The sequence below is a fragment of the Nyctereutes procyonoides genome, unplaced genomic scaffold (genome assembly GCF_905146905.1).
Source record: "Nyctereutes procyonoides isolate TBG_1078 unplaced genomic scaffold, NYPRO_anot_genome, whole genome shotgun sequence".
Lineage (NCBI taxonomy): Eukaryota > Metazoa > Chordata > Mammalia > Carnivora > Canidae > Nyctereutes > Nyctereutes procyonoides.
Window position 1 is genome coordinate 33,011,617 of NW_026575133.1, and position 25,723 is coordinate 33,037,339.

General features: G+C 64.2%; 1 protein-coding gene across 3 annotated transcripts in view; it reads left to right on the forward strand.

Moving 5' to 3' along the window:
• INPP5A (inositol polyphosphate-5-phosphatase A) overlaps positions 1 to 25,723 on the forward strand; it is a 164,508-nt gene that overhangs the window by 119,555 nt on the left and 19,230 nt on the right. For all 3 annotated transcript variants that reach the window (XM_055346311.1, XM_055346309.1, XM_055346310.1), the window contains 3 exons: positions 9,332 to 9,416; positions 22,970 to 23,065; positions 23,186 to 23,260. In XM_055346311.1, the coding sequence (XP_055202286.1) occupies positions 9,332 to 9,416; positions 22,970 to 23,065; positions 23,186 to 23,260 (256 nt within the window). The remainder of the gene's footprint in view (positions 1 to 9,331; positions 9,417 to 22,969; positions 23,066 to 23,185; positions 23,261 to 25,723) is intronic.

Consider the following 25,723-nt stretch of genomic DNA (forward strand, 5'->3'; position numbering starts at 1 on the left):
ACTTGACCTTGCGAGAGCTGTCACTGCTGACAGGGTCTCCCCACATCTGCCCAGGCAATCTCAAATTACCTGGGGTCCCTGCCACCCCCCACCTCTGCGTCTGTGCGAGGGCACGGAGTTACGCATCCACATAAACATGCCAAGGACTAGACTCTGACCTCTGACCCCTCCTCCTGCACCCAGCACCCCCCCACCCCCGGCCCCCAGCTCAGCCCTGGCCCCGGCCTGCATGGGGCCTCCCCCGACACATGTATGGTCCTTCCGGATCGCTCATGGGGCCCAGCAGGGACGTGCTCTGGGCAGGGAGCTGGAAGGTGTGGGACAGTGGCCGTCCGTTCACCTCCAGGGACCTTACCTGTCTGGGCACCCTGGTCCTGTTGCCACCTGCCGGCCTACACAGAGGAGCCACGACTGTGGGGACGCGGGGTCTGGTTGCTGCTGCTGCTGGTTCTGCTCGCTGAGGGCCTGGCCTTCAACCCAGAATGGGTTCTGTGTTGGCTGCTCTTTGGGGGGGCCTCCCAGACCCAGGCTGGGCGGCTCTCGGAGCTGGGCCCCATGCCCAGAGCGCCCGAGCCGAATTGAGGTCCGGGCATGCGGGGTGGGGCCTGGCGCCGCATCCCAGCCGCATCCCCGCGTGCCGGCCCATGATCGCCCGCGGCGGGGCTCCCCGCCCCCGGCTCTCTCCCGGGCCCACTCTGGAGGGCCCCCAACGTGCCGGCCTCAGCAGTGCCGTGTCTATGCCGTGAGAATGCCGGCACCACCCAGGCGGGTTGAACACTCGGGCAGGCACTGACCTGCCGGCGCCTGGCTGTCTAGTCGCAGAAGCGAAAACGACAGGGACGTGCAGGTGCGTCCGGTGCAGGGGAGCAGCGCTCTGGCGGGGGCTCGGCACGAAGGGGCCCGGGGGGCCGCTCCCTGCTCCGGGCCGCCTGCCTGCGGTGCTGTGGGTGCAACAGTGAGCCCCGGCCCGGGAGCCAGGCTGGTCCAGGCACAGCCATGTGTGGCCCTCCTGGCCTGACGGGCTCTGTGTTGGCTGCACCCACGCGCCGGGACCTCCCGCGGCGTCTGGGGGCCGAGACATATCCCCGAACAATCTGGTCCTGGGGCCTGTAGTCAGGTTGTCACCGGGCTCTGCCGTTAAATGTGTCATTGCCCCAGACCGCCGTTCCTCTACGGCCTCCGGGAAAGCGGCCTTTGGGTTTCGGGGCACTTTTCTGCGACTTTGCATTCCCATGAATCGCTTCTGTGGGGAGCTCAGCCAGCCGCAGATCCGGACCTCCGGCGTGCAGGGCCGGGCCGCCCGGCACAAAGGGCAGCTCTGTAGCCGCGGTGAATAACGGGCCCTCCTTTCATCGGGGCGGCTAACCTTTTGGCAGCCACCAGCAGACTGCATTCTGCTCCGCCGATTGGGAAGACAATGCCACGCTGGCCCTTTGAATGGACGCTGCCACCAACAGTGCCCCATTCACGGCGTTGGGAACCTCTGGGAGCATTGTCCGCCGCGCTCTGTGGGGACGCGGGGAGACGGCAAGGAGGCTCCTGAGAGGGGCGCCTGCCTGGTCCCGGCGTCGTCTCCCCGTGGCGTCGGCCGGGCAGAGGTGGCACAGCAGCCTGGCGCCCCGGCCCCCAGCGCCAGGGGTGGGAAGCCCGGGTGGAAACTGAGAGGCACCTGGTGCTGCCTGCGCAACTTCTCTGTAAATCTCAGTTTCTTCCAAAATAAAAACTTACTTTAACAAAACCGAAGAGACAAACTCTTCGGAAGTGTGTAACCCCCGAGCGGCGCCAGCCGTGGGTGCCAGGGAGCTCTCGTGCGGGATGTGGCCCTTGGGCCGACGCTGGCCGCAGCCTGGGACCCCGGGAAGGAATCCCGTCGAGACTTCCGAGGGTGACCCTGTTGTTAACAAAGCGCAGCCCGTGGGGTCCTCTGGGCTTCATTACAAATAATCATCTCCGTGTTTTTTGTGCAGTTCACAAACGTTTTGCTTTTAACTTCAAGAGACGTTAGAGGCGGCGACCCCTGGTTAACAGGGAGTGCGGGGCTGGGAGGCCTGTGTGCACCCTGGGGCCCGTCCTCCCCGGAGCACCTCACCTCCGTGCCGCCCTGGGGACGGGTCGGTGCGCCTCCCGCACACACGGGCGAGCACTTGGGGAGCGTCCTGGGGTGGAAGAGGAGCAGACCTCGGAGCACCGTCCTCCCTGAGCCGCCAGCGCCAGAACTTCCTGACGTCTCCCCAAGCTTTCGGCCGTGAAATGAGATTTTTTTCCACAAGTGACAGGGCTCTTCTGTCTCCCCTTTGAAACGTGGCCTGGCCTAGTTCAACAGAACATTCTACATTACAACTGTGAAATCTTGGCATGAAGCGCCCCGTTGTCCCCCCATTATTTTCTCAGAAATACAGTCCATTGTCCCGGCGCTCAAGTTAATTTGATCAACATTGGGACATTTAACTTTTATGTCCAGGCAAAAGAGCTGTTTCATGCTCATTTTGGGCATTCAAAGGAAATGATTGCCAGAAAAATAATGTTGCTCGGAACAATTGGGAGCAATTAGTTTCCCAGGGAGAGGCGACGTGATGCGCCCCGCCGCCCCGCTCCCTTTGTGGCCTCCCGGGCGGCCATCACTCAGCTGTCAGCTGCTCAAAGACCCCTCCAACCTAAACGTTTCTCTTCAGGCCGTTCCCAGAACTCGCTTGGCTGTTCAGCGGGCAGAAGAAAAGCCGCTGCGTCTCTAGGCAAAGGCGAGCACGGCTAAAGACCTGGGTCATTCGGGACACCCCCTCCGCGTGGCCAGGCGCAGAGCTGCCTCCCGCGACCTGGTTCCCTGCTCCGGGTGCCCGGGGAGGCCTGGAGCCTGGAGGCCGCGGTGGCCGCTGTCGCGTGGGTGTGACGCGGCGTGGAGGCCGGGCTGCAGGGGCCAGCGCCCTCGACCCCGCCCAGCCCGTAGGCCCTGGGCCGCTGCGTGCTCACGGCGCCAGGTAGGAACACGCCCAGTGAGGACGGGTGAAGTCCAGTTGCAGGCCCAGCAGAATGAGCTCGGTGTCCCTTACGTCTCAGACAGTCGCCGTGGTCTGTGATCTGTCCTTTATTTTACTTCATTGAAAACAAATCCCAGCGTCCAGAAGAGCATACAAGACGCCAAGGACAGCGCGCGCCCTGCCCCGGCTCGGCCACCCGTGGTGTCTCCGTGTGGCTCATGCGTCCTCAGCCCTCCTTTCCTGACACTCGTGTGGGTGCCGCCGCCCCTTGTCTGTGTGTCCCGTGCACACCCGTGCAGGCCTTGGCCACACACGTTTGCGCCATGTGCACCTCCACACGTGGAAGCCTCTGGAAGCACCTCAGCCGCATGTGCCGAGCATCGCCGGGGGCATTCTGCACGGAGCCTCCATCCAGCTTCCGCTCCAGGCCTCGTCACGCTGGGCCTTGCCGCCTCCGCACTCGACCACTACTGTTGGCGTTTGGCGTGTTCTCCGTGTTCGCCAACAGGACGACGTCTCGAGCTGCAGCCGGGCATCTTGCGGGCGTCCTTGGCGTGGCTTGCTGCACTTGCTGGTGGCGAAGGCCTCCGAGGCACACTCGGCTCTCCCAGACTGGCTCTCGTTTGTCCCGATGGACACTCAAGATCTCCTGTGCCGATGGTCTGGTTCGTGGTGGCATCTGAGCGGCTCGAGAGGTGGTTCTCAGCTCAGAAAATGGGTGTGACAATGAGAATCGCTGCGGGAACCTAGGCAGGAGCCCCACCCGAGGCTCACAGCGAGCGAGCGGCCCGCCCTGCAGCTCTGCCCCCGGGAGAGGCTGCTGCTGGGGGACAGCGGGCAGGAGGACCAGGGACTTGATCACTGGGAAATCCTGGCGTGAGGGGCCCCGTCGCAGTGGCGGTGAGGACACCGAGGCCCGGGCGGGGGCTGCGACCAACACCCTGAGGCTCAGGTTGTCTCGTCATCAGGCTGCTATGCAAAGTGCCACAGACCCGTGGCCGCAACGACACGCTCACTGCTCGCAGCCTCGAGAGCCTGTGCCAGCTGCCTGGGTCCTGGTGAGGAGCCGCTGCCTGGTGGGCACGCGGCTACCTGGCCGCTGTGTCTGCACGAGGCGGAGAGCACGCTGGTGTCTGCTCCCCAGGGCGCCCCACCCTTCAGACCCCATCTCACCTTCGTCACCCCCAATGCTGTGACTGGCCCATGGCCAACCTCAAGGGCGTCAGGGCCTCGACCTGAGAATCTGGGGGAGGGACACAGACCCGGGCTCAGCAGGGCCTCAGGGCCTCGTGCTAACAGCTGGCTCAGGCACCAGCTGCTAGGACGAGAGGCAGGTTTTGGAAGCGTGGCGATAGTTCACGGGGGGCGGGGGGGTAGGGGACAGGTAGCAGGAAAGAGCGGACTTTGTGATTCCAGTATCGCCAGCGAGAGTGCGAGTCGTGCTGTGGCTGCTCCAGCCCATCCCATGCCTGCGACAGGGATCACGGGCCACCTGCGTCTCCAGCACCAGTGGCTGCCCTCGAACCAGGGACATGCCGAGGCCCACAGCCGGCTCTCTGAGGGCTGCCTGCCGTACCTGCCACGGCTCCCTGGGGCTGAGCCATGAGCTCCCCACCCTGGGGCCCTCGGGTGCCATGGCCTCAGTCCACTAGGCCTGCCAGATGCCCTGGCCTGGGGAGGGCTGGGCAACAGCTGTCACCGTGCCCCTTGGGCAGGTGCGTTGTTGGGGCATTGCCTGATGCCAAAGGGGCCGTCGAGGCCTGTGGGTGCCCTGACGGTGGCACGGGCCCTTCAAACACCCCCTCGTCCATCTGTGAGATCCTCTGTCTGCCTCAGAGCCTTGTACACAAACCTCCCCAGGCTCCCTGGGTGCTGGCATGTGTCCTGTCCGGGCAACTGTCCTCCTGAGGGCTGCTGACCCCATACACACCCCGTACGTGCCCTGTATGTGCCCCACACATGCCCATGGAGGTCGTGGAAAATCATTGTCTGTCACTAGAAGGGAAAACAGATTGGTCTCAGTAAGAGCAGCTTAGACGTCTGTGCAGCAAACCGCAGAAGCTCCGCCCCGTGTGGGAGCCTCCGGGTGGGTGTTGTAGCTGCTTAGAACCGCGTGAGCCGGGGCTGCGGTCCGTGTGGATCCGGGAGCGAGCGCAGACGCTGGTCACCCCGTGTCCCTGTGTGATCCCTGCGTGTGCCACAGATGAAGGGAGAAAGCCAGGGGAGCGAGCCCGCGGCCTGGACCGACTGGCGTCCTGCCTCCTTTCCAGACTGTGCCAGGTTCTCGGGGTGCCACGAGTCTGTGCGCCCCCCGCGCTGTCGGTGCCACGTGCCTAGGGCCACCAGCCTGACTCCCTCAGGGGACGCCGTCTCCATGCTCGGGGGTCGGCCGCGGCCTGTTCCTGGGGACGCGCGTGGCCCCTCCTGAGCGGCCTCCGGGACACGGCACACGTCAGCGCGGCTTGTCACGTAATGGAATCGCCTGTCAAAACACGACGAGACTCTGTTTTCAAGGCCTAAAAAATTGATTTTTATGGCTCTTCTTGTAATTCTCTTTTTGAATTAGGCGCATGATATTGATGTGGGCCTACTTTTTAATCATAATAGCGTCTGACAAGGTAATTAATTTTAAAACAACTTTTTTCTCGTGGTCCAAATGGCACTCTGCTGAAATTAAAAGTGAGTGCGAGGGCAGCGGGCCTGGCACTCAGGTGATTGCCTCGGCCCTGACAGCCCCTGGGCCCTGACAGCCCCTCCGTCTTGCGCCGCGACCTTTGGAGGTGGGGGGAGGGGGGAGGAGGGAGGGGAGGGGAGGGCAGGGGAGGGGAGGGGAGGGGTTATTAATGAGCGCGGGCCCTTACATAGCGGGAGCGGCGGGAGTCGGCGCCCGGGCGTGCCCCTGCAGCCCGCTCCTGCCACGGCCCCTCGGACGCCCGCGGCCCCGGGACCGGGAGGGGCTCCACGTGGCGGGAACCGGCGGGACCCGGCGGGAACGCCCCCCCCGGGCGTCGTTCCCCGGAGCCCCGCCCCCGGAGCATCGCCCCGCCCCCGCCCTCGGAGCCCCGCCCCCCGGAGCCTCGCCCCGCCCCCGCCCTCGGAGCCCCGCCCCCCGGAGCCTCGCCCCGCCCCCGCCCTCGGAGCCCCGCCCCCGTGGCCTGAAGCCGAGGCCTGGGGTGGGGGCTCCTTGACCTCGAGGTGTCGCGGGTGCGGCCCGCGGTGCCCCCCAGCGGGCGCGAGCCGGAGTGTCGCTGTGGTTTAGTTTTTCTCAAAAATATCTGAAAAGAGCCAAGAGAAACGCACTCGAGAAGCGTGAGGCCGCGCGGAGGACGTGGGCGGCCCGGCCCAGTGGCCCCGGGGCCCAGGCGGCGCTGCGGGGGGGACCCCCCGGGTCGCAGCTGCTCCGGCGCCGGCGGGACCTGCCTGCGGTGGTCGGAGGTGGTCGGCGGTCGGGGAGCCGCGAGCCGCCCCTGGGGGCCGCCCCCGCCACGGACGCCGGCCCCGCCACAGCCTGGGACGGTGCCCGCGGGACTCCCTGGCTCCCCGGGCCCACCTGCGCCTGCGGACGCCCGCCCCCCCCACCCCGGCACCCGCAGCGCCCGCAGTGCCCGCAGCACCAGCACCACCTGCACCACCTGCACCGCCCGCAGCACCTGCACCACCTGCAGCGCCCGCACCACCCGCAGCGTCTGCACCGCCCGCAGCATCAGCACCACCTGCAGCGCCTGCACCACCTGCAGCGCCCGCACCACCCGCAGCACCTGCACCACCTGCAGCGCCCGCACCACCCGCAGCGCCCGCCGCATGCCAGCCTCTGGGCTGCAGCCTCCCTCCTGCAGGCGCGCTCCCGGCCTCCTCCTTCCCCGGGGCCCTGTGCTGCGGGCCTGGACCCCCGCATGTCCTGCTGCCCACGCTCGAGGCGCCTCCCCAGGCGCCTGCATGGTCTCCCACAGGCTTGGTTTCTGAGGATGTTTAACGGCAGAAGCAGCCGTGGCCCCTTGAGGACGGGAGAGGACGCCCCGAGCAGGGAGGCCACGTCCATGCTGGCCAGGGCGGTCCTGGCCCCTCAGCGCCCGCCGCTCCTCTCCCCGAGTGCTACTTCCTCAGTAGGAAGGGGGCCCGCTGGCTGCACCCTCGGGGTCTCTTCAGTCTCCCGCTGGCTGCACCCTCCGCCTTCTCTTGAGTGTGTCCTTTTGTTTTCAAATGTGTTCATAAGTGGGAAGTTACTCCAATTAGAAGGGAAAACAGGATGTTTTGTGCAACACAACTAGATGATACAGCAATTAAGATGGGAGCAGGGGGATCCCTGGGGGGCTCAGTGGTTCGGTGCCTGCCTTGGGCCCAGGGTGCAATCCTGGGGTCCCGGGATCAAGTCCCGCATCGGGCTCCCTGCAGGGAGCCTGCTTCTCCCCCTGCCTGTGTCTCTGCCTCTCTCTCTCTCTCTGTCTATCATAAATAAATAAATAAATAAATAAATAAATAAATAAATAAATAAATAAATAATAAATCTTTTGAGAAAAAAATAGATGGGAGCAGAACACGAAGGTAGCTGAGCTGGTCTTAGAGGAATCGTCAGCAGGAAGGGCGTCCGTGTGGAAAGTCGCATTGATTGCAGGCGTGCGGGGCAGGGCCTGGGGCCACATGATTTGGGGAATTCTGTGCTCCATGAAGTGACGGAAGAGGATTGAATGTTTAACAAACAGCGGTCGATCAATGGGCGGGAAAATCGATACCCTGAGATCCTGACTTCACACTGTGATTCCAGACAGATTAAAGACTAACGTGGGGAGAGGGAAGAAGGGGAGCCGTGTCCAGCCCGGGGTGGGCAGGCCTCCTGGACAGGACGCATGGCCAGGGGCCTGCTCGCCGCCCCCAAGGGGGCAGACCCTCGGTTGCAGCTGGAGGCCCCGTGAACATCCCAGAGACCAGCCAGGGACCGAGGGTGGGTTCTCACCAGTTCCCTGGAGGCTCCTGGGATTCAAACAGAAAGTGGAGAGAATCTGAAAGGGGAAACAGAAATAAGAACAGAAGACGCACATTCCACAGGGACCTGACCAGGCAGCGTCCTTGCGAGGCCCAGGGGCCAGGGCACAGACTCCAGCACAAGCGCAGCTCGTTTCCAGGGACGGGACGGGTCGATGGTGTCAACAAATTCACTGTGCGCCGTCAGGGGTCTGGCTGCCACCAGGATGCCAGGACCCCACGTGCCCTGCCGCCCTCCAGTGCTAGGAGGGCAGCAGCCACGGCCTGCGGAGACCCTGTGACCCAGGAGAACGCTGCAGAGCCAGGCGGCGGCATGTGGTCCTGTGCCTGGTCCCTTCTTCTGTTTCCCAAGCTAATGCATCGAGTGAGGAGGTCACGGTGGCAAGTGGTGCCCGAGGCAGGGGGACAGTCCAGGCAGGGGGACGCGGAGCCCCAGCATGACGTCTGGCTGACCCAGGCACTGCTGGCAGCGGAGAGGCGTTACTGGAGGGAGTTTCCGAGTTAACATGGCAAAGACTGTGCCCCTGGCCTCTGCCTGCCTGACGACATCGGATTTTAGCCCATTTGGGATGCGCCCTCCACCCTGCGCCCCGGGCCCGCAGCCCCGTCCCAGCAAGTGCGTGAGTGGAGCCACGGCCGGGCAGCGGCGCGGGGGCCTTGCTCCCCGCCCGTCCCTCCCTCCAAGCCAGGCGCTCCGCTCCGCTGCTCGTCCAGTTGGCGATGCTGCGCACTCTGCTTTCCCGCCGGAAGTAAGCGGAGTGAACAGTGGTGGTCGGTGGTCGGTGGTCGTTATCGCTGCTGCTGCCCGCTGGGGACGCCTGGAGGGAGCAGTCTTCGTGCCGCCGTGAGGGGCCTCCCGGCTGACGCCGTGGTGTCGCACCCTTGCTGTGTGTGTGTTTCTGGAAAGCGAGGAAGTGGACTGTGGTCGACTTAAAATAGGTGAAAAAATTGTTTCCAAGCGAGCAGTGCCACACTTCTCTTAAAAAGATGCAGCTGCTGTGCTTTACACGTTTGAAACCTGGAAATGGGGATGATGTGCGGACACTTCCAGAGCGAGCACAAGCCTGCGACCCGCCTGGGAGGAGCTGTGGAGGTGCCGGGCGGAGGCCCCGGCCCGCGTCCTTCCCCCGAGTCCCCGGCCCCGGCCCTCACTGCTCCCCACGCCGGCTGCCCTTCCCACCAGATGTAGTTTCCATGTGTGAGGACGCGCTGGCAGCACACGTGTGTCGGTGCAGAGGGAGCTGCGCTTGTCTGCTGGGCACACGGCGTGGTCCCCGTGCCATTTGGGAGTGCGCGGGAGGGCGTGCGAGGGGCGCGTGGCGGAGAGAGCGGCTGGCCTGGCGTGGCGGTAACGTGGTGTCCTTCTCTCCTCTCAGAATCATCGACCAGCGATTCGAGAAAGTGTCCTACTTTGTGTTTGGCGATTTCAACTTCCGGCTGGACTCCAAGTCCGTGGTGGAGGTAGGCACCTGCTCCCCGCCTCGTGGGGGGCCTTGGCCGAGGTCAGGTCTTAGCGGGAGCTGCAGAGGCGGGTGCGCCCCCCGCAGGCAAGCCCAGCCCCGCCACGCTCACTGCTAGTATGTAAGGCAAACGTTCCCAATAAAGATGTTTTACTGTTGAAGGGGGGCGTTGCTGGACACAGAAATGGACGGGGTCCCGCAGGCCTCCGCAGCTGCTGTCCCCCTGGGACACGACATCCTGCCGCAGAGGTTCTGTCCTCAGCTGTAGAGCCTTGGAGACGCCGCTGGGGGGGGGGGGCGTGGCCGGTGGCAGGCCCATCGCTTCCCGTTGCCCACGCTGTAAACCAGTCCTTCTCTTCCACTTAAAATCTCACAGGTGCTGCTCTATCCGGGGGCTTGGAGGCTGTGTCCCGTGTCCCCAGGTACACCCACAGGGCCCTTGGCGGGATGCCCGGTGGACAGGTGCAGATAGAAAGCCTCAGCCCTGCCTGGTCCCAGCCGCGTGACCTCGAGGGTCACCTCCGCGGTCGGGAGGGGAGACTGTGGCTCTGGCTCGGGGCCGAGGTTCCGGCGTGCGCCCCGGCAGCAGTGACCGCAGCCCCACACTCGCTGCAGCAGAGGGGAGACCCAGCCCCCGCCGCCGCACCTGCCCAGGAGGCCGACAGCCCACCCCAGGCCAGCCTTCCGGGGCCTGCCCAGCGTGCGGCACCCCCCGGGTGGAGACATGGGGGCCTCCAGGCGATTACCTTCCCTCCACGTCCCCTGCACAGACGCAGCCGCACGGTGGTCGTCCGTTCTCTGAGACGCCGTTCTGTAAAGTCAGGGCTGCCCGTCGTTCCACAGAGATGACGAATGTATTGAAATTCTCTTCTTTGTGATTAATGTGACGGCACCCCGCGGGGCGGGCCCACAGAGCTACCTGTGGACACACCCGGACATCACCGAGTGCCGGGAGGGTGTGCGGCCCTGGCGCTGCAGGACGCCGGCTGCCGGACTCGACTGCTCTGGGCAGACGCACGGATGCCTTTCCCCTGCCCTGTGCCTCAGCAGCGTGGGGCCCCTGCACACAGGTGGTCACAGCCGGCGGGAGGGGCTGTCTTGTGAACTGGGGGCAGCTCCTGAGAGCGGACACGTTCTTGTCGAGATCTCTGCAGACCTTCATGAATCTTCAGGCTGCACGTGGCCTGGAACGTTCCAGATCAGTGAGCACCAACATCTGACGGGCTGCCTGGTTTAATGACAGCCTCCCCCCACTTCCTGCAGGAAATAAAGGAGGATCTTCCCTCTGATGACGTTGCCGTCAAAACTGCCTGAGGCAGGGAAGCGTTATTTGAAATGCTGTTTGCGGGGTGGGGCTCCGTCAGTAGCTGATTTTCAGAAGTGGAACCGCCCATGCCTGCTGCCCGTGGGGCCTGTGGGGTCCTCATCTACTGTCGGCTGGGCTGGCCCTGTGGCCCCAGTAGCTCAGGGTCCTGCCCCCCCTGCCCTGGGGCAGTGGAGTGGGGCGCAGCCGCACTGAGCAGACGCAGGGAGGTCAGCCGCCTGCACTTCTGGAGCGCTGATGGGGAGAAGCTCCAGTCCCGTGTCCTGTGTGCCTGTGACGTCAGGTGCAATGTCCTGGGGGGAATCAGCGTTCACCTGTGTGGCTCCCCCTTCAAGGAGCTCAGTTAACGCTGAACATTTTTACGCCTGCCCCCAGGTCCTTGTTGACTGCTCTGCTAGGAAGCCCCACGGTGATGGTGTTGGGAGGCACCAGGGGCCTGTAGGCGCCTGGACGTCCTGGGACCCGAGGCCTGAACCACAGGGGGGCCAAGAGCAGGGACACCCAGGACGCACAGTGGGGAGACGGACAGGGAGGGTGCAGGGCGGCCTCAGAAGGTCACGGGTCATGGGGCTCATTGGTGGCCCCAGTGCACCTCTAGCTTATTGTCATCATCTGGCCTGTCCCAGCCACTGGCCTTGGAGCCCATCCCAAATCCAGCTTGGTTTAATCTCGAGGTCCTTAACTAACTACACCCACAAAGACCCTACTTCCAAGTAAGGTCACGTTCTGAGGTCTGGGTGGACACCAATTTTGAGGGACACTCCTCGGCCCGACAGCGCGGAACAGAACAGCACGCCCGCCTCACCTGATGGACCGAACACTAACGTAGTAAACGCTTCTTGGGAGAGGTTTACCTAAAAATAAGGTGCAGTGAAAAAGAACACACTTCTGTCCTTGGTTAATTTAGTGGCGCTGGTTAAGCTGTCTTCAGTCACCAAATTTTAAAATACCGCGTAGTATGTCTTTGGGAAAAATCGGAATCTGCTAATGGCCTGGCCTGGCTTTTTAAAAGGGGTTTTAACTGCAAAAACAAGTAACAGAAGTTTTGTGGGAACCCTGAGGGTGTGAGTCCGCCAGAGCCAACCTCGAGCAGACGGTCGAGGAGGGGCGTCCAGGAGTCCGGCCTCCGCGAATGCAGATTCAGGGCCCCGCGCTCTGAGGGGCCGGCTCGCTGGGCCTCTGACCCACTTCACTGCTTCTGATTGTCGTGCAAAGTAACTGTGTGGTGAGGATGTGACGGGAGGGACCGGTGAGCACCGCCGCTGCTTCCTGTCACCGGGAGCTTGTTAGAAATAATCATCCCCGGGCCCCCGTGGGGAGAAGCACTTTACGTTGAGCCTCGGGCATCGGGCGTCACGTGAAGCACCACGCCCCGGGCCGCGGGCCCCGCAGGTCACACCCAGGCACCCACTGGGCCTGCACCGCAGAGCCGGGGCTTCCCCCGGGACACGGCCGCAGCGGCCGGCATCCCCCCGGGCTGACTGCGCCGGGCGGCCCCCTTACGGAACACGCGGGAGGCCGGCCTGCGTCACTAGGCTGGGGGCCGCGGGGTCCTGTGGGCGCCCGTCTTGGCTGCGCCGCTTCCTGCCGCCTGCCACGTTCCCGAGTTCGTCTCCGGTCTTTGCAGCGGCAGGTGTCAGGAGTCACCCCCGGGAGGACAGAGCTAGTGCTTTGTTTTCAGCGGCCTGCACGGGTGGGTCCGTCTCACAGACGCCGTGGGCGGGTTGGATACTCTGATCTTGCTCAGTTTCCAGCCGCTGCTCCAGAGCTGGTGTCTCTTCCCCGTTTGTCCAACGAGTGTTTCCTGCGTGGGGCCTGCTGTGTGCCCTGTGGCGATGACCCAGCTGCCAGGAGAGCCGTGGGGGTGCATCTGCCCAGCAAGCGGGACGGCCCCGGGCCTTGGGCGGCCTGTGGGCCGAGTCCTGCACCTTGTCTGCCCTTCCTGCTGGGCTTCCGTCCATTCCGTGACCCCCGGAGTCTGAAAAGCAACCTGACAGCAGAGTTCTCCAGGGCGTCTGTGATTCCCGTGACCCTGTTCCAGAAGCCCCTGCCTTCTGCAGGAGAGCCCTGTTCCGGAGGCATGCGTGTCTGGACCGTCGTGTCAGCTCGGGGCCAGCAGGGCATGTTTGGGAATGGGGTTTCCTGTAGGCGAGGCCTGGCTGGGAGCCGTGCAGTCCTGTTGGGGTCTCAGGTGTCCTCCAGGGGTGTCAGTGAGATCGGCGGTGTCGACAGGGCAGAGGTGCGGCCCCAGGCGGGCCCCCAGGTGTGCGCAGCCAGGAGGAGGGGGCCCAGATGAGCACAGGCGCCCTCTGCCCACCTACCAGCCGGGGCTCAGAGTGCTCTCTGCACGTCTGCTGTGCCGCGGAGGTGAGTGGGGGACTGGCCTCTCCTTCCAAACCACAGCAGGGCCCAGGAAGGACACGGGTCGGAGGGAAGCCCAGAGGGGCTTGACCCACGCTGCCCACACCGGCCTTGGCCTGAGCCTGGCACTGTCCCTCCTCCTCCTCCCCGGGTGGACAGGCGGACGGTCAGCAGGGACCCCTCTTACAACAGCCATTTGTGGACACCCAGATTCAGTGCTTGTGAACGGGGTCCTGGGGTGGGAGAAGGCCGTGCGGCCTCGGCCCTGGCTCTGGAGGAGGTCTGAGCCCTCAGCTCAGGCACAGCGGCCCCCGCGTGTTTTCAGATGGCCCGAGGTCAGCGCGGCTGGTGAGCAGGAGCGCCCTGGACTGTGCGCCGCTGTGAGTGCTCCGGAGGCCTAGGGAGGCGTCGGGGGGTGGGGGATGCCCCTCCTGCCAGAGCCTGCACAGTCCGTCCGTCGCTGGGCAGGGCTCTTCCTCTGGAACGTGCCCTTCGAAGCCGACGCTGGCCTTGGCGTGGGCTCCGCTGCCGATCGCACACCTGGAGCGGCAAGGTCAGCCTCCTGGGCCCGGGGCGAGGGCGCTCCTCGCCGTCCTCCTGGGCGCCGTCGCGCACACTGGCCGGAGTCATCAGAGGTTAATTAAATCTGCCTCCGAAACAATGAGGGGCCAGTGAGCGGCTTGCGGTCCCCGTGAAGTACAGGCAGCGATTGTCCCTCCCGCGGGGGAGGCGGGGGGGGCGGGACTCCGGGGGGGCAGGCCCCTAGCTCCGGGCCGCGAAACCTTGCCATTTGCAGGGTGGGAAGGGAACAGGGTCCCCCGAGTGCAGCGTGAGAGGGCCCCGCCCCCCAGGACTCAGCAGATTCCCATCTCCGAGGCGACCCCTGCAGCAAGCTCACAGGGCACGACTGAGGAGACGGCGCCGTGACCAGGCTGGGCTCTGCCGAAGCCGTAGTTAAAACACGAGTCAGACACGACCGTCACGTGCCCTCCGAGGGGCCGTGCGTCATGAAGCTGGTTATTAACGCAGCCTCCAGCTCAGCCCTGGTGGCGGCATCGCTCAGAGGGTATGTTTTATGCCTTGCGCAGTGGCAACTGGCAGCTGGGGCGCTCAGCTGGCCGCAGTGACAAAGAGTGACAGCAGTGCCAGGCGCTCCCGTCTCTGCGAGGCCCGGCCGCGCGTCCACCTGCCGTCCTTCATCCCTGACAGCGATGGTGATGGATGTGTTTTTGGAGGCTGGCGGCTGTTTTGAAAACCAGTTGCCAGTCACTGACACGTGTGCGTGCGCTCAGGTGCCAGGTGGGCCTGTGGGGACACGGGCCCCACGAGGACCCTTCTGGGAGAGGCACACCCAGGCTAACAGTGCGGCCTTGGAAGGGGCAGGAGAGAAGCACAGCAGTGCGCCCCCCGCCCCTCGACAGCACCGAGGACCACAGCCAACCAGAGTGGTGCGGCCGGCGGCCCGAGCCCTGTCCCCCGACGCAGACCTTCCCGTGGGGTGCTCCGGCGTCCCGGGGAGGCGCTCCCGCTCGGCCTGGGGGGCCTGTTGCACGCCGGTGCCAGCTCCCCAGGAGCCCCTCCAGGGCCACCCGCCGGGAGAGTCGCTGTGCACCCGCCCCCGAGTGCCGGTGGAGTGCTGGCTTGCAGTTGGTCTGCGCTTAGCTTGCTGATCTCAGCCCCAGCCGCACCCCTGCACCCCAGAGCCTCGGCCATTGACACGGTGCCCACGGGCCCCCCCAGGGCCCCCCGCGGCCCCCAGGAGCACCTGGTGCCCAGGAGACGCCGCAGGGATACATCTGGAGAAAGCCTCGTTGGGAATGGAGCCTCCGGGACGGTGGGGGCTTCAGTGTGCCGCCCGCCCGTCCCCTCCCTGGGTCGCTGGCAAACGCTAGTGCTCCCGAGGGTGTCTCCTCTGAGTTAGGAGTGTAGACCGGGCTGCGGGGCCCGCGGCCTCCTCGGCTCCGGCTATCACTTGTGTCGGCAGTGGCTGAGCCGGGAGCCTGTGGGGGGGGGCGGTAGCCGCATCACTGAGCTTACTCGTGTGGCCTTTTAAGGTCTTGGTTTTTTTTTTTTTTTTAAGATTTTACTTATTTATTCATTAGAGACACAGAGAGAGTGAGGCAGAGACACAGGCAGAGGAGCAGGCTCCACACAGGGAGCCCGACGTGGGACTCCATCCCAGTACCCAGGGGTCACGCCCGGGGCTGAAGGCGGCGCTAACCACCGAGCCACCCGGGCTGCCCTAAGGTCTTGTTTTAAAACAGCAGGTTTACTCATTTAAATCGTTAAGTTTATTTAATGAATGTTTCAGAAAAAAAGACCTTCTTTTGATCTGTTTTGATGTGGGGCCTGTGGCATTAAACTAAAACTACGATGTTAAACTTAATTATGACGATTCTGGGTGTCACGTTGAGGGGATTTTCTCCCAGAAAGTTTGTCTTACAAATTAGCTCATATTTCCAGCGGGTAGATTGATGTCACAATAATTATTCCCGTGATCATACAAAAAAGACTTTCCCCGTCAGTGGCCTCCTGTTGTGGGAACTTGATTTTCTGACTTGTGGTCAGGCCCGTGCTCCCGGATCTCTCACGCCTTGTTCTGCGCGTCCTGCTAGGTGGTGCTTTGACGCTGCTTTGCTCCCGCTCGGGGTCAGCACAGCCCGTGGGGACGTCAGCCAGCCGGGCTGGTGGGAGGAGGTGCCCCGGCCCCCGCTCCTCCCAGGTCGAGCCTGGCGTGTCCGTGGAAGCCCGGGGCTCTCGAGACCACACCCGGAGCACGTCCCGTGTCCCCAGCCAGGGCCTCGTCCCGGGGGAGCCCTCCTGGCCTGAGAAGAGCCCACTCGGCTCCCTTCCAGAACGCCGGCTGAGTGGTCCACGCGGGCTCACAAGCACCGTGGGGCTGGCCCCGGGCACCCGCGCGTGGGCGCTGCTGCCGCTTCCTTGGCGCCCGCCCTCGTGGCCGGGCTGGTCGGGAGTCGGCCGAGCCGTCCTGGGAGAGGAGATGAAAGGGTCTTTATGGGGTGTTGTTGTTCTGGATGAACAGTGCACAGTCTGAAACAGAGAGGGGGAAGGTGCCTTCGCCGCTGACATAAGCCCCATAACGGCGCCTCCTCAGGACCCGCCAGCAGCTCCCCGTGTCCCCGGGCGCAGTGGCGGGGCCCTCGCTCCCGTGGCGTCAGCACGTTGGGGTCCTCAGAGGCGGTGTTTCCCCAACAGTAAGGGGCCTCTTTGCTGCTAGGAGTGCAGGGGTTTGGTGGGAAAACCTTTGAAAGAGCTCGCTGGAGGGTCTTTGGGAAGTCCGCGTGCACGGGACGGGGACCATTTGGGACCGTTCCTTTCCCGGGAGAGGACGAGCCCCGAGCTGCTCTCCCCTGGAAGCTGCCTTCCGGCCCCATCCGGGACTGTTCTGTGTGTCCGTGCAGACCTGATCCTACAACCCCAGGGGTCAGCTCCAGGACATGGCCGTCCACGGCCCCAGGCCTGCCGCCCTCCCCCGCTACCACAGCCCTCGCTGCCCCCCGGGAGCCGTGCACCTGTGCGAGGAGGCGTGCACGTGTGTGCAGGTGCCAGTGTGTGTGTACACGAGTGGTGCGCAGCGTATGCACCTGTGTGTGCGTCAAACACAGGCGCTGCCCGTGTGCACGTGTGTGCACAGACGTGACCTGAACCCACGCCATGTAGACGCGTGTACATCTGCTGTCCGTGTACACGGTTGTGCTCACGTGGGACAGGGAAGGAGCGGAGACGTCCGCCAGAATTCATGCCGCTGTCCCAGGCCGGGCGTGCACGGTGTGTCCTTGCTGTTCGGGGCGGCAGGCCTCCCGGGCTTGTGTGGCAGCCATGTCCCCGGGGCTGAGCCCCCTCCGCTGCAGGTGCCCCTCGGCCACCCCGGCTGTGGGGCAGCATGAGCCCGCCCCCGGGGGGACGGAGAAGTGGACGGTCAGCGGCTGAGGCGCCCTTTCCCAGCACTGTCCCCGGATGCTCAGGCTACCAGGGACCCAGGCGCGTCTTACAGCCACCGGTTTCCATTCTGGAACCTTCAGCGAAGTGATGGGCTGGTGGCTCTCCATTATAGCCCTTGCGTGTGTTCAGGACTCGGGGTCATGCCCCGCGGTGGCCCCGCTCCCCTCTTGGTGGCAGAGGCCCGCTCATCACAGTGGCCCCACCTCCCACGCTCCGCTCTGTATGGGCCGGGGCACCCACCCCCCTTCTCCCCAACAGCTGGCCTGAGGCCTGGCTGCTTCCGTCTACTGTGCGCTCCTCAGGGTGGCTTTTTTTTTTTAATTTTTATTTATTTATGATAGTCACACACACACAGAGAGAGAGAGAGAGAGAGAGAGAGACAGAGGGAGAAGCAGGCTCCATGCACCGGGAGCCCGACGTGGGATTCGATCCCGGGTCTCCAGGATCGCGCCCTGGGCCAAAGGCAGGCGCTAAACCGCTGCGCCACCCAGGGATCCCCTCAGGGTGGCTTTGCTGCCATTTTGTCGTAGCTGTTTGTCAGGAAGGTCCCAGAGGGTGGCCCCTCGGCCCACGGCTGGTCCCGGGGAGCACTGGCCCCCGTCGGATGGCTCTGGGGTCCCAGGCGGGCTGGAGAGCCCTCGGCCCAAAGGAGGCGCCTCCCTGGGACTGACGCCCTCGGCCTCGGCCGGGCGCATCGCTTCCTTGGCCCCTCTGGAGACGTTGCTTTAAGGCCCGTTTCTTCCACGAGCTTTTCCTGCCGGCTTTTCGGGAGCATCTGCGGCTGAAATTAGGCTGGAGCATTCCATTGTTTCCGATTTCACGCTCTCAGAGGGCCTGCTTGTCGTGTGCGGAGCTGTCAGGGATGAAAGCCTGCGGCAGGGTCCCGCTTCCCCGGCAAGGCGTGAACGATGGGGGAAATGTGTCTTCAAGCCCACCCACCAGTTCACGGGCGCCAGGCCTCGAGCGAGGAGGGGCGCGTCCTCCGGAGTCCCTGGGCACGCGGCAGGGGCAGGGCTCAGGGCTTCTCCCCCCTCCTCCTTCATCCTCCTCCTCTCTCCTTCACCCTCCTCCTCCTCCCACCTCCTTTCCCCTCCTCCCCCCTCCTCCCCCTCCTCCTTCATCCTCCTCTCTCCTTCACCCTCCCCCTCCTCCCACTTCCTGCCCCCTCCTCCCCCTTCCTCCCTCCCCCTCCTTCATCCTCCTCTCTCCTTCACCCTCCTCCCTCCCCTCCTCCTCCCCTTCCCTCCTCCTCCTCCCCTTCTTCCCTCCTCTTCCTCCCCTTCTTCCTCCTCTTCCTCCCCCTTCTTCCCTCCTCTTCCTCCCCCCTCCCCCTTCTTCCTTCTGCCTCCCTCCCCTCCTCTCTCCACCCTCCTCCCTCCTCCCCCCTCCTCCTCCTTCTGTCCTTGGGTGTTGACATCTGAGAAGTGCCAGCCGCACACTTGGCTTAACCATCAGATGTCCTCTGCAGAGGGGTTCTTCCTGTCTGTTGCTGGGAGCAGGAAAGCCGGGTGAGCCCTCACCTCGGGAGCCTCGCCCACAAGCTGCCTGGCGCGACAGGTGAGGGCGCCCACCTGTGCAGGGCGCTGCGGGGCTCTCCCTCTGGGGCTCTCCCTCTGGTGCCGCCTCTGGGGATCTCAGTTTAAAAACAAAAGAAAGCGTGTGTGGTGGCTGGTGTGTGATTCCTCGAGGATCCCCTCCGGTGCTTCCTTCAAAGCTGCCCTACGTGTGTGAACGACACGCGGCCGAGCGGGCTCCGGGGCTCCACCGGTTGTTTCCGTGGGCCTCGCGGAGGGAAGGAAAGCAGAGGCCGCCGTGCGCTTCCTGCGCGTTCAGCAGTCTGCGGACACCTGGCCCCGACCGGTTTCCATCCCTGACGGGCATCAGGATCCACCTTGGGCCCCCCCCACCCCTTGTCGCCACAGAAGACGGATAGCGACCCCGGGACAGTGGCTCTGCTCACCCTCCAGGAAGCTCCGCTCCCGGCCAGACAGGGAGCCTGGGGGAGGTGGGCTACTTCTTGGCCTGAGGGAGGCTAGACCGCTGCCCGCTCCCACTGGGACCCCTCCTGACTCCGGGGCAGGGGGCGGGGGGGACCAAATGCGGGTTCCGAGGCCACGCGGGGCCTTGCCGACAGAAGGAGGACTAGCTGCTCGTGCTCAGCAGACAACTTTAAATTCAAAATATGCTTGCAATGTATGCGTTGCTTCCTGCATTTTCTGGAATGGAGGGAAACAGGACAGTGGAGAGCCAGCAAGGAGCCTGCCCCTGAGGAGAGAAGGACCCACTACACCCCCGGGGAACGGGGGGCACGCCCGCGGGCACGCACGCCCTCCACCCCCTCCACTGCCCACATCCTGGCCCAGGCTGCTTTCTGGGACGCCGCCTCCCACCACAGGCACCAGGCTGAAGACGCCGCACCCGGCGGCCCCCCAGGCCCTCCCCAGCTCTACGACTGCCTGTCCCTGGAGCCCCCACATGACTGCTCCGCTGTCGCTGCCCCAGTTCTTCCTCCCGGGCGCTCTTACGGGGTCGCCGTGGTCCCACCCGACACCCCTGTGACCGGTGGCTCTCCGCCAACCAGCTCGCGGCCCTCTCACCTGCCCGGGCTGCGCTTGGTGCTTTGGAAACTCCTGGAGAGCGTCAGCCCCTGCCAGAGGCACCGGACTGCGGGCGCTGGGCGCAAAGCCGTGCAGAGACCACGCTGACGGCAGCTGACGGCAAAGGCCGGGGGAGCCGGGTTCCCCTGCCGCCTCTGCAGGTGGATCCGCAGCACGGGGGCCCACGGGGGCCCGGCTCTCGTCCGCAGGTTAGCAAGGGACTGATTTTTTTTTTTTTTTTATGATAGTCACACAGAGAGAGAGAGAGGCAGAGACACAGGCAGAGGGAGAAGCAGGCTCCATGCACCGGGAGCCCGACGTGGGATTCGATCCCGGGTCTCCAGGATCGCGCCCTAGGCCAAAGGCAGGCGCCAAACCTCTGCGCCACCCAGGGATCCCAAGGGACTGATTTAAACAAGACCTTCAGACTGTGCTTCGGGCTGCCTCACCTCGTTCCTGTCCCTCGTGGAGTTTTTAGAATTCACGTTTAGAGGTTTCTGCTTGTGTGCCTCTTGCCTACACGGACTGAAGCCTGCCCTGCGGACGTCGGGACAAACTTGTAATGGACACATCCCTTGCGAGGCTGCCCCCCGTCAGGCTTGGCTCCGTAAGTCAGGGCCTTCCTGAGGTGCCCCTTGCGGCACCGCAGGCATCCTGGGAGCCAAGAGCTCCTCACCCCTGGGGCTCCGTCATGTGGCCCGTGTGCACTCCGAGGGGCCTGAGCTGCACCCATTCACCATCCGTGCCACTGCGGAGCACGGGGCCCTTCCTCTGCAGCCCCGGATATGGAGTGGATTCCTCAAGGCCCGGCTGTATGGGTCCAGAGCTGTTGCCTGGGGTCGGGTTTGGGGCCGTGGGGGAGCATCGGTGGCAGTTGAGTGCGGGCATTTGGGACAGGCTTATTTAGCTCCTGGGGTGGGCAGGGCACACGTGCCCCTCTGTGCCCCTCTGAGCGCTGGTGGCTGAGTGTCAGGTGGGCTGTAAACTTCAGGACTCGGAGAAAACACTGGAAAGAGCCCCCTGGGCTGACCCGGGGCCCCGGGGCCCGGGGGTGCCCTGTCCCGGCCGCCTACTCCAGCAGTTATCCAGACTGCGAAGAAACACAGGAATCTCATTGTCCACACGGCAGGTGGACAGGCTTGCTGACAGCGGTCCCGGGAAATTCCAAGACAAAACCCGGGCACTCCGAGTGCCAAGAAGACAAAGTGCGGGGCCGTCCTATCTGGTGTCCCTTCGTGTGGCAGCTGATCATGAAATAAATCTTAGATGGCGCTTAAAAAATGGCATTTTGGGTATTTTTTTTCCTCCTTTCAAAAGAAGAATCCTTCGGTAAGTAGGCGAGCGGAAAGGCCCCGGCCTGCAGGTTTCTGCATGAGTGGTCATGACTGCGGACTGAAAGCGGAGACGAGGCTGAGGCCGGGCTGGCCGGGGCCTGATCACTTCTTTAAAACCTGGTGAATGAGGTGCCTCCGTGGGAGGGTGTGGAGAAAGCAGGCCGAGAGCAGGAGGCGCAGGGTGGCCCCTCTCAGGGCGCCTGGCTGATCAGATGTTTATCCCTCGGGAGCCCGCCCGAAATGGCTAAATAAAGCAATGGTTTTAAAAGTTTCTAGCAGATGCCTTTGGGAGAAGAACCAGGAGTTTCCTGAATCCCGTCCTGGGGTGGCGACAATGGCCGTCTGCCTGCCCCAGCCCTCCCCCATTCACGGAAGCACTTAAGCCACTTAAGCACATTAGCATCTGGATGGAGCCGGACCTCCTCGGACGCAGGGGTGGGCAGGGTGGCCGCGCTCTGCTCCGGATTGTTCCTGCGCTTGTTCTAATCCGCACTGTTTGAAGGCGGCCAGACTGATTTGTGACACATGAGTCCAAAAGCCACTCTGGGGGCTTGACCTGCTTAACTCATCTGTGCTCTGAATGTCAATGGCCTGTCCTGGTCCCACCCTTCTGGGGACAGCGGCCACTGCCTCCCTGCCCCATGCTGGGCGCTGCGTGTGCACGTCCCGGCCAACCCAGAAGGGTCTGCCTCCCTCGGGCTGCAGAGAGGCTTGCGGCTCATCCCCGCGGGTCCCTGCCCGTGGAGCCTGCCCAGGAAGGGTCTCCAGCCGCACCGGGACCTGCCCTGCCCGCCCCTGCGCGGAGGCCGCTCTCCCCTGGGTGAAGGGTTTCCCACAACTTCACAAGGGCCCTTGAGAGGAGGATGTTTTTAAAAGTCAAAATCAGTTGTTTCCTCACAGTCGTCTTTTTTTCTTTTTTTTTTTAATAAAAATCATCTAGTCATTTTTTAAAGAGCAGCTCCGTTGAACTGTGGTTTAGAGACCGGCCTCTGTCCCCTGGCACTCAGCCCCAGGCGGCCACCGCGTACCCGTCCTGGACGTTTGTGTGCATGGACCCTGGTCAGCAGGGGGAGGGGGCCCTGCTTCCTGCGTGCTCCCGGGTCCTCGCCCCCATCTGCGCGGCCTGCCTTCTCTGTACGATGCCGTCCCTGTCGTCCCTGTCGGCGCACCTGGCACTTGCTTTGCTGGATACGTTCCTAAGTGCCTGCCTGCCCTGGAGCCGGGTGAGCAGCCCGGTGGGGGTCTGCAGCGTCCTCGAGCTGCGTTCAGCGAGCCGCCCCCCGCTGGCACCCGCCCCAAGCCTTTCCCGCCGCACACCCAGGTTCAGAAGAGAGGAATTTTCTCAACAAAGCTGGTTGTAGTTTGTAGTCAGTCAGGCGGTGGCCTGGCAGTGAGCTGCGTGTGCCTTGTGGAGTGCGCCAGCCCGGCGGCCGTGGGGGTGACCGTGCTCGCTCAGCCCTCTCCCTGCCTGTCCAGCTGTCCCGTCCCTCAGCCAGTCAGTCTCTGCCTGGGACCCAGCGTGGCCTCTGTTACCCCCGGGCCTGTCCCATTGCCCCCCCCCCGCCGGGGCAGATCTCATTGCAGGGCATCCCCAGCCCGCCTTGGGGACCCCATGAGGCAGCTGTGACTTCCCCAGGCAGTGAAGCCCCCAGCAGACCTTCCGGGGTCAGAGGTGAGCCCGCTCCGGGGCAGCTCAGGGCAGGGAGGTGGGCAGGGAGGCCAGGGCCACTAGAGCCGCGCGGCACTTGCTGGCGGGCCTGCCCTCGGACGCCCACCTGCTGACGCCCCTGCTTCCGTGCGGGCGGATCCACGGCCCCGTGGCGTGTCGGCCCCGTGACGTGTTGGTGCGAAGCCAGGCAGAAGCAGCCTGGGAAGGACGGGCTCAGGGCAGCAAGGCCAGGTGTGCCAATCGCTTTCAGGGGACACAGGCTGGGGCCCCTCTCCTGGGACTGAGTCCCTTCTGTGTCTTTTGCAGACTCTCTGCACAAAGGCCACGATGCAGACGGTCCGCGCCGCCGACACCAATGAAGTCGTGAAGCTGATATTTCGCGAGTCGGACAATGACCGGAAGGTAAGTGAAGCCCGAACGGTGGGCCGTGCACCGCGGCCGTCAGGAGTTGGGGAGCGTCTGGACTCTGCTCGAGGCGTGGCCCCCACTCTGCCCGCACTGACGTCCACTTTTGCTTTGCAGGTCATGCTTCAGCTGGAGAAGAAACTCTTCCACTACTTCAACCAGGAGGTTTTCCGTGACAACAACGGCACTGCGGTGAGCTCTGCTGCAGATGGCCTCGAGGCCGTCGCAGCCCCGGGCTCTCCCGGGACGGGCTCTGGGCCACACCGCGGGCCCCGGGGTCTGGTTGGCGGGCGGCACGGGAGGTGGAACGCTCACGCTCACGCTCCAGGCACACGGGGCGGCCAGCGCGGCCTGGGCTCGTGTACACGCCTGACCAGGCCTCCCTGTGCCTGCCTGTGTGCACACGTGTGTGCGTGCGTGCGAGCAGAGGACGTGCGTGCAAATGAAACATGCAGCTCAAACCAGTTGGTCGAGACCTGGTCGTGTGGGAACCGCTCCCCTGCTTTGAAGCCACTGCCCACTAACCCTTCAGAACCCAGAGACGCAGCGCAGCGAGGGGCAGCCAGTCTCTCGCGATGTGATTTGGGCCTGTTTTTCATGTGGTTACGGGGTATCTGTTTGTGTAGATGAACAGTCGCTGTGTGACGTTTGTATAAACGTCCCCACCATGGCCAGTTCCAGGCTCCTGACCCCACGGCCCCCGGGGCTCATGGTGCAGAGGCCGGTCCCGGCGGGGGCGGTGCATGCTGGAAGGCTGAGGCTTCCCTAAAGGCGCCCCAGCAGGTGGGGACACCTGAACACACCTGCCACCCACCTGCCTGCCCTCCGGCCTTTCTGCTCCACCCACCCCCACCCCTGCTCCATAGGGGCTGTGCACAGCTGTCCCCATTTTCATCTCCCGGTCACCCCACGCCCTGCAGTCTAGCCTACATGCCACCAAGACCACAGTCACCTGTCTGGAGGACATCTTTCTTCCAAAGCCTGGGGATGGTGCTTGGACTCGGCGCCCCCGCCCCGCCATCCCTGTGCTCACCTCTCTGCATCTGGGAGCCCCAGCATGGTCTTGTCACCCCTGCCCTCGGGGCCCAGCTGTGCTGAGTGCTCTACACCTGTGCCTCAGTTTCCCATCAGTGTGTGGGAGGAGGGCTGGCAGGTGTCAGTGTTGGGTGACAGGCACTGCCCCACTAGCAGACTCTGCCCGTCATGGGTCCCTCCATCAAACCACTGGTGTGGAGCTGCCTCCCGCCTCCATCCCCACAGCCCCCACGTCCGTTACCCCCTCCACATCCCTGTATCTCCCCTGGGGCCCAACCTGGGGCTCGTCTCGTGTGTAGACGGTCAGGCCTCTGCTCCAAGCTCTTTGCTGCTTCTCACGGACCTCAGGTGAGCCTGGAGCCTGCTCTGGTCTCTGAGGCCAGGCTCACTGCTTGGCTCTCCCCCCACGTCCCCCCACCATTCAGGGCACCGGGTTTCCTTTTGCTCCAGCAGATGCTCTGGTTTCCTTACCTGCTCTTCCCAGAAGCCTGTCCCACTGGGCTCTCTTCCCTTCGGCCCTGGCCACTTCCTGTCTCACCTCCTCCGGAGGCCTCAGGCCCTGGCGAGGTTGACTCTCCTTCTGTGTCCCCTGCAGCACCCAGCTCAGCACGCGTCAGTCATATCCCCTGCAACACCCAGCCCACTTCCTAGGCAGGAGGCACCAGGGTAAGGACCTGTCCTACCTGCTGTCTGCACCAAAGAGGGCAGCAACCCGGTGATTTAGGGCCTGAGCACTCAGGGCACAGGCTTGGGGACAGGACTGTTGGGGAGACCGGATGCAGGGAAAGTACCCAGGAGGCTGTCTCTGGGCAGCTGCGTGACTTTCTGAGCTTAGAGGCAGCGTAGGCTTTCTGGGCCCTGGTACAGAGGCAGCCCCTGATGTGGGGCCCAGGAGGCGAAGAGTGGATGGGGGGTGGCACCGAGGCGGCCAGGGCCTGGGACGTTCGGGAAGGAGCAGGAGATGGGTGAGAAGGGTGTGCGGTGGGGCCCGGGCCAGGGCAGCACAGGGCGGGAGAAGGCGTGCGTTCAGGAAACGAGCCAGCACACCCGGACCCACCGCCACTGTCCTCTGCGTCTGGGCAAAGCGCGTGTTACCGCCATTAGAAATGACCGATGCTGTCACTGTTGGAGGTAGCAGGTTTCAGTTCTGTGTTCATCCTATACAATTTTTTAAGATGGAGGAAAATTAGTTTGAATATTCGGGAGACTGTTTGAATTTCATTCGGAGATGAAAGAAATGCAGCGTGGGGTTACGGAGAGTCGATTTCCATGGGGTTCTTTTGGAAAGACTCTCGTGCCCCTTTGGTGGGTCGGTGTGGCCCCTCGTGGAGGGCAGGGCGCCCGGGCCGCGGCCTCCCCGGAGGCGCAGAGGGTGTGCCGAGGGCTCTCGGGCCTTGGGTGGCCGGCAACGCCGCCCGCGCTGCCGCCGCTGCGGGTCCCAGGCGCTCGGTGCCTCCAGAGACGCCTCGCAGGGCCACGCCGACGCACGCTCCGTGCCCCCGGCCGCGACCCGGCACGTCAGTCACACAGAGGAAGCGGGGTCGTCCAGACCAGCCACGGGGGACAAGATAAATGGCCTGATGAGCCGTCTCACCTCCGCGGCGAGGCGGCCCACGGCCA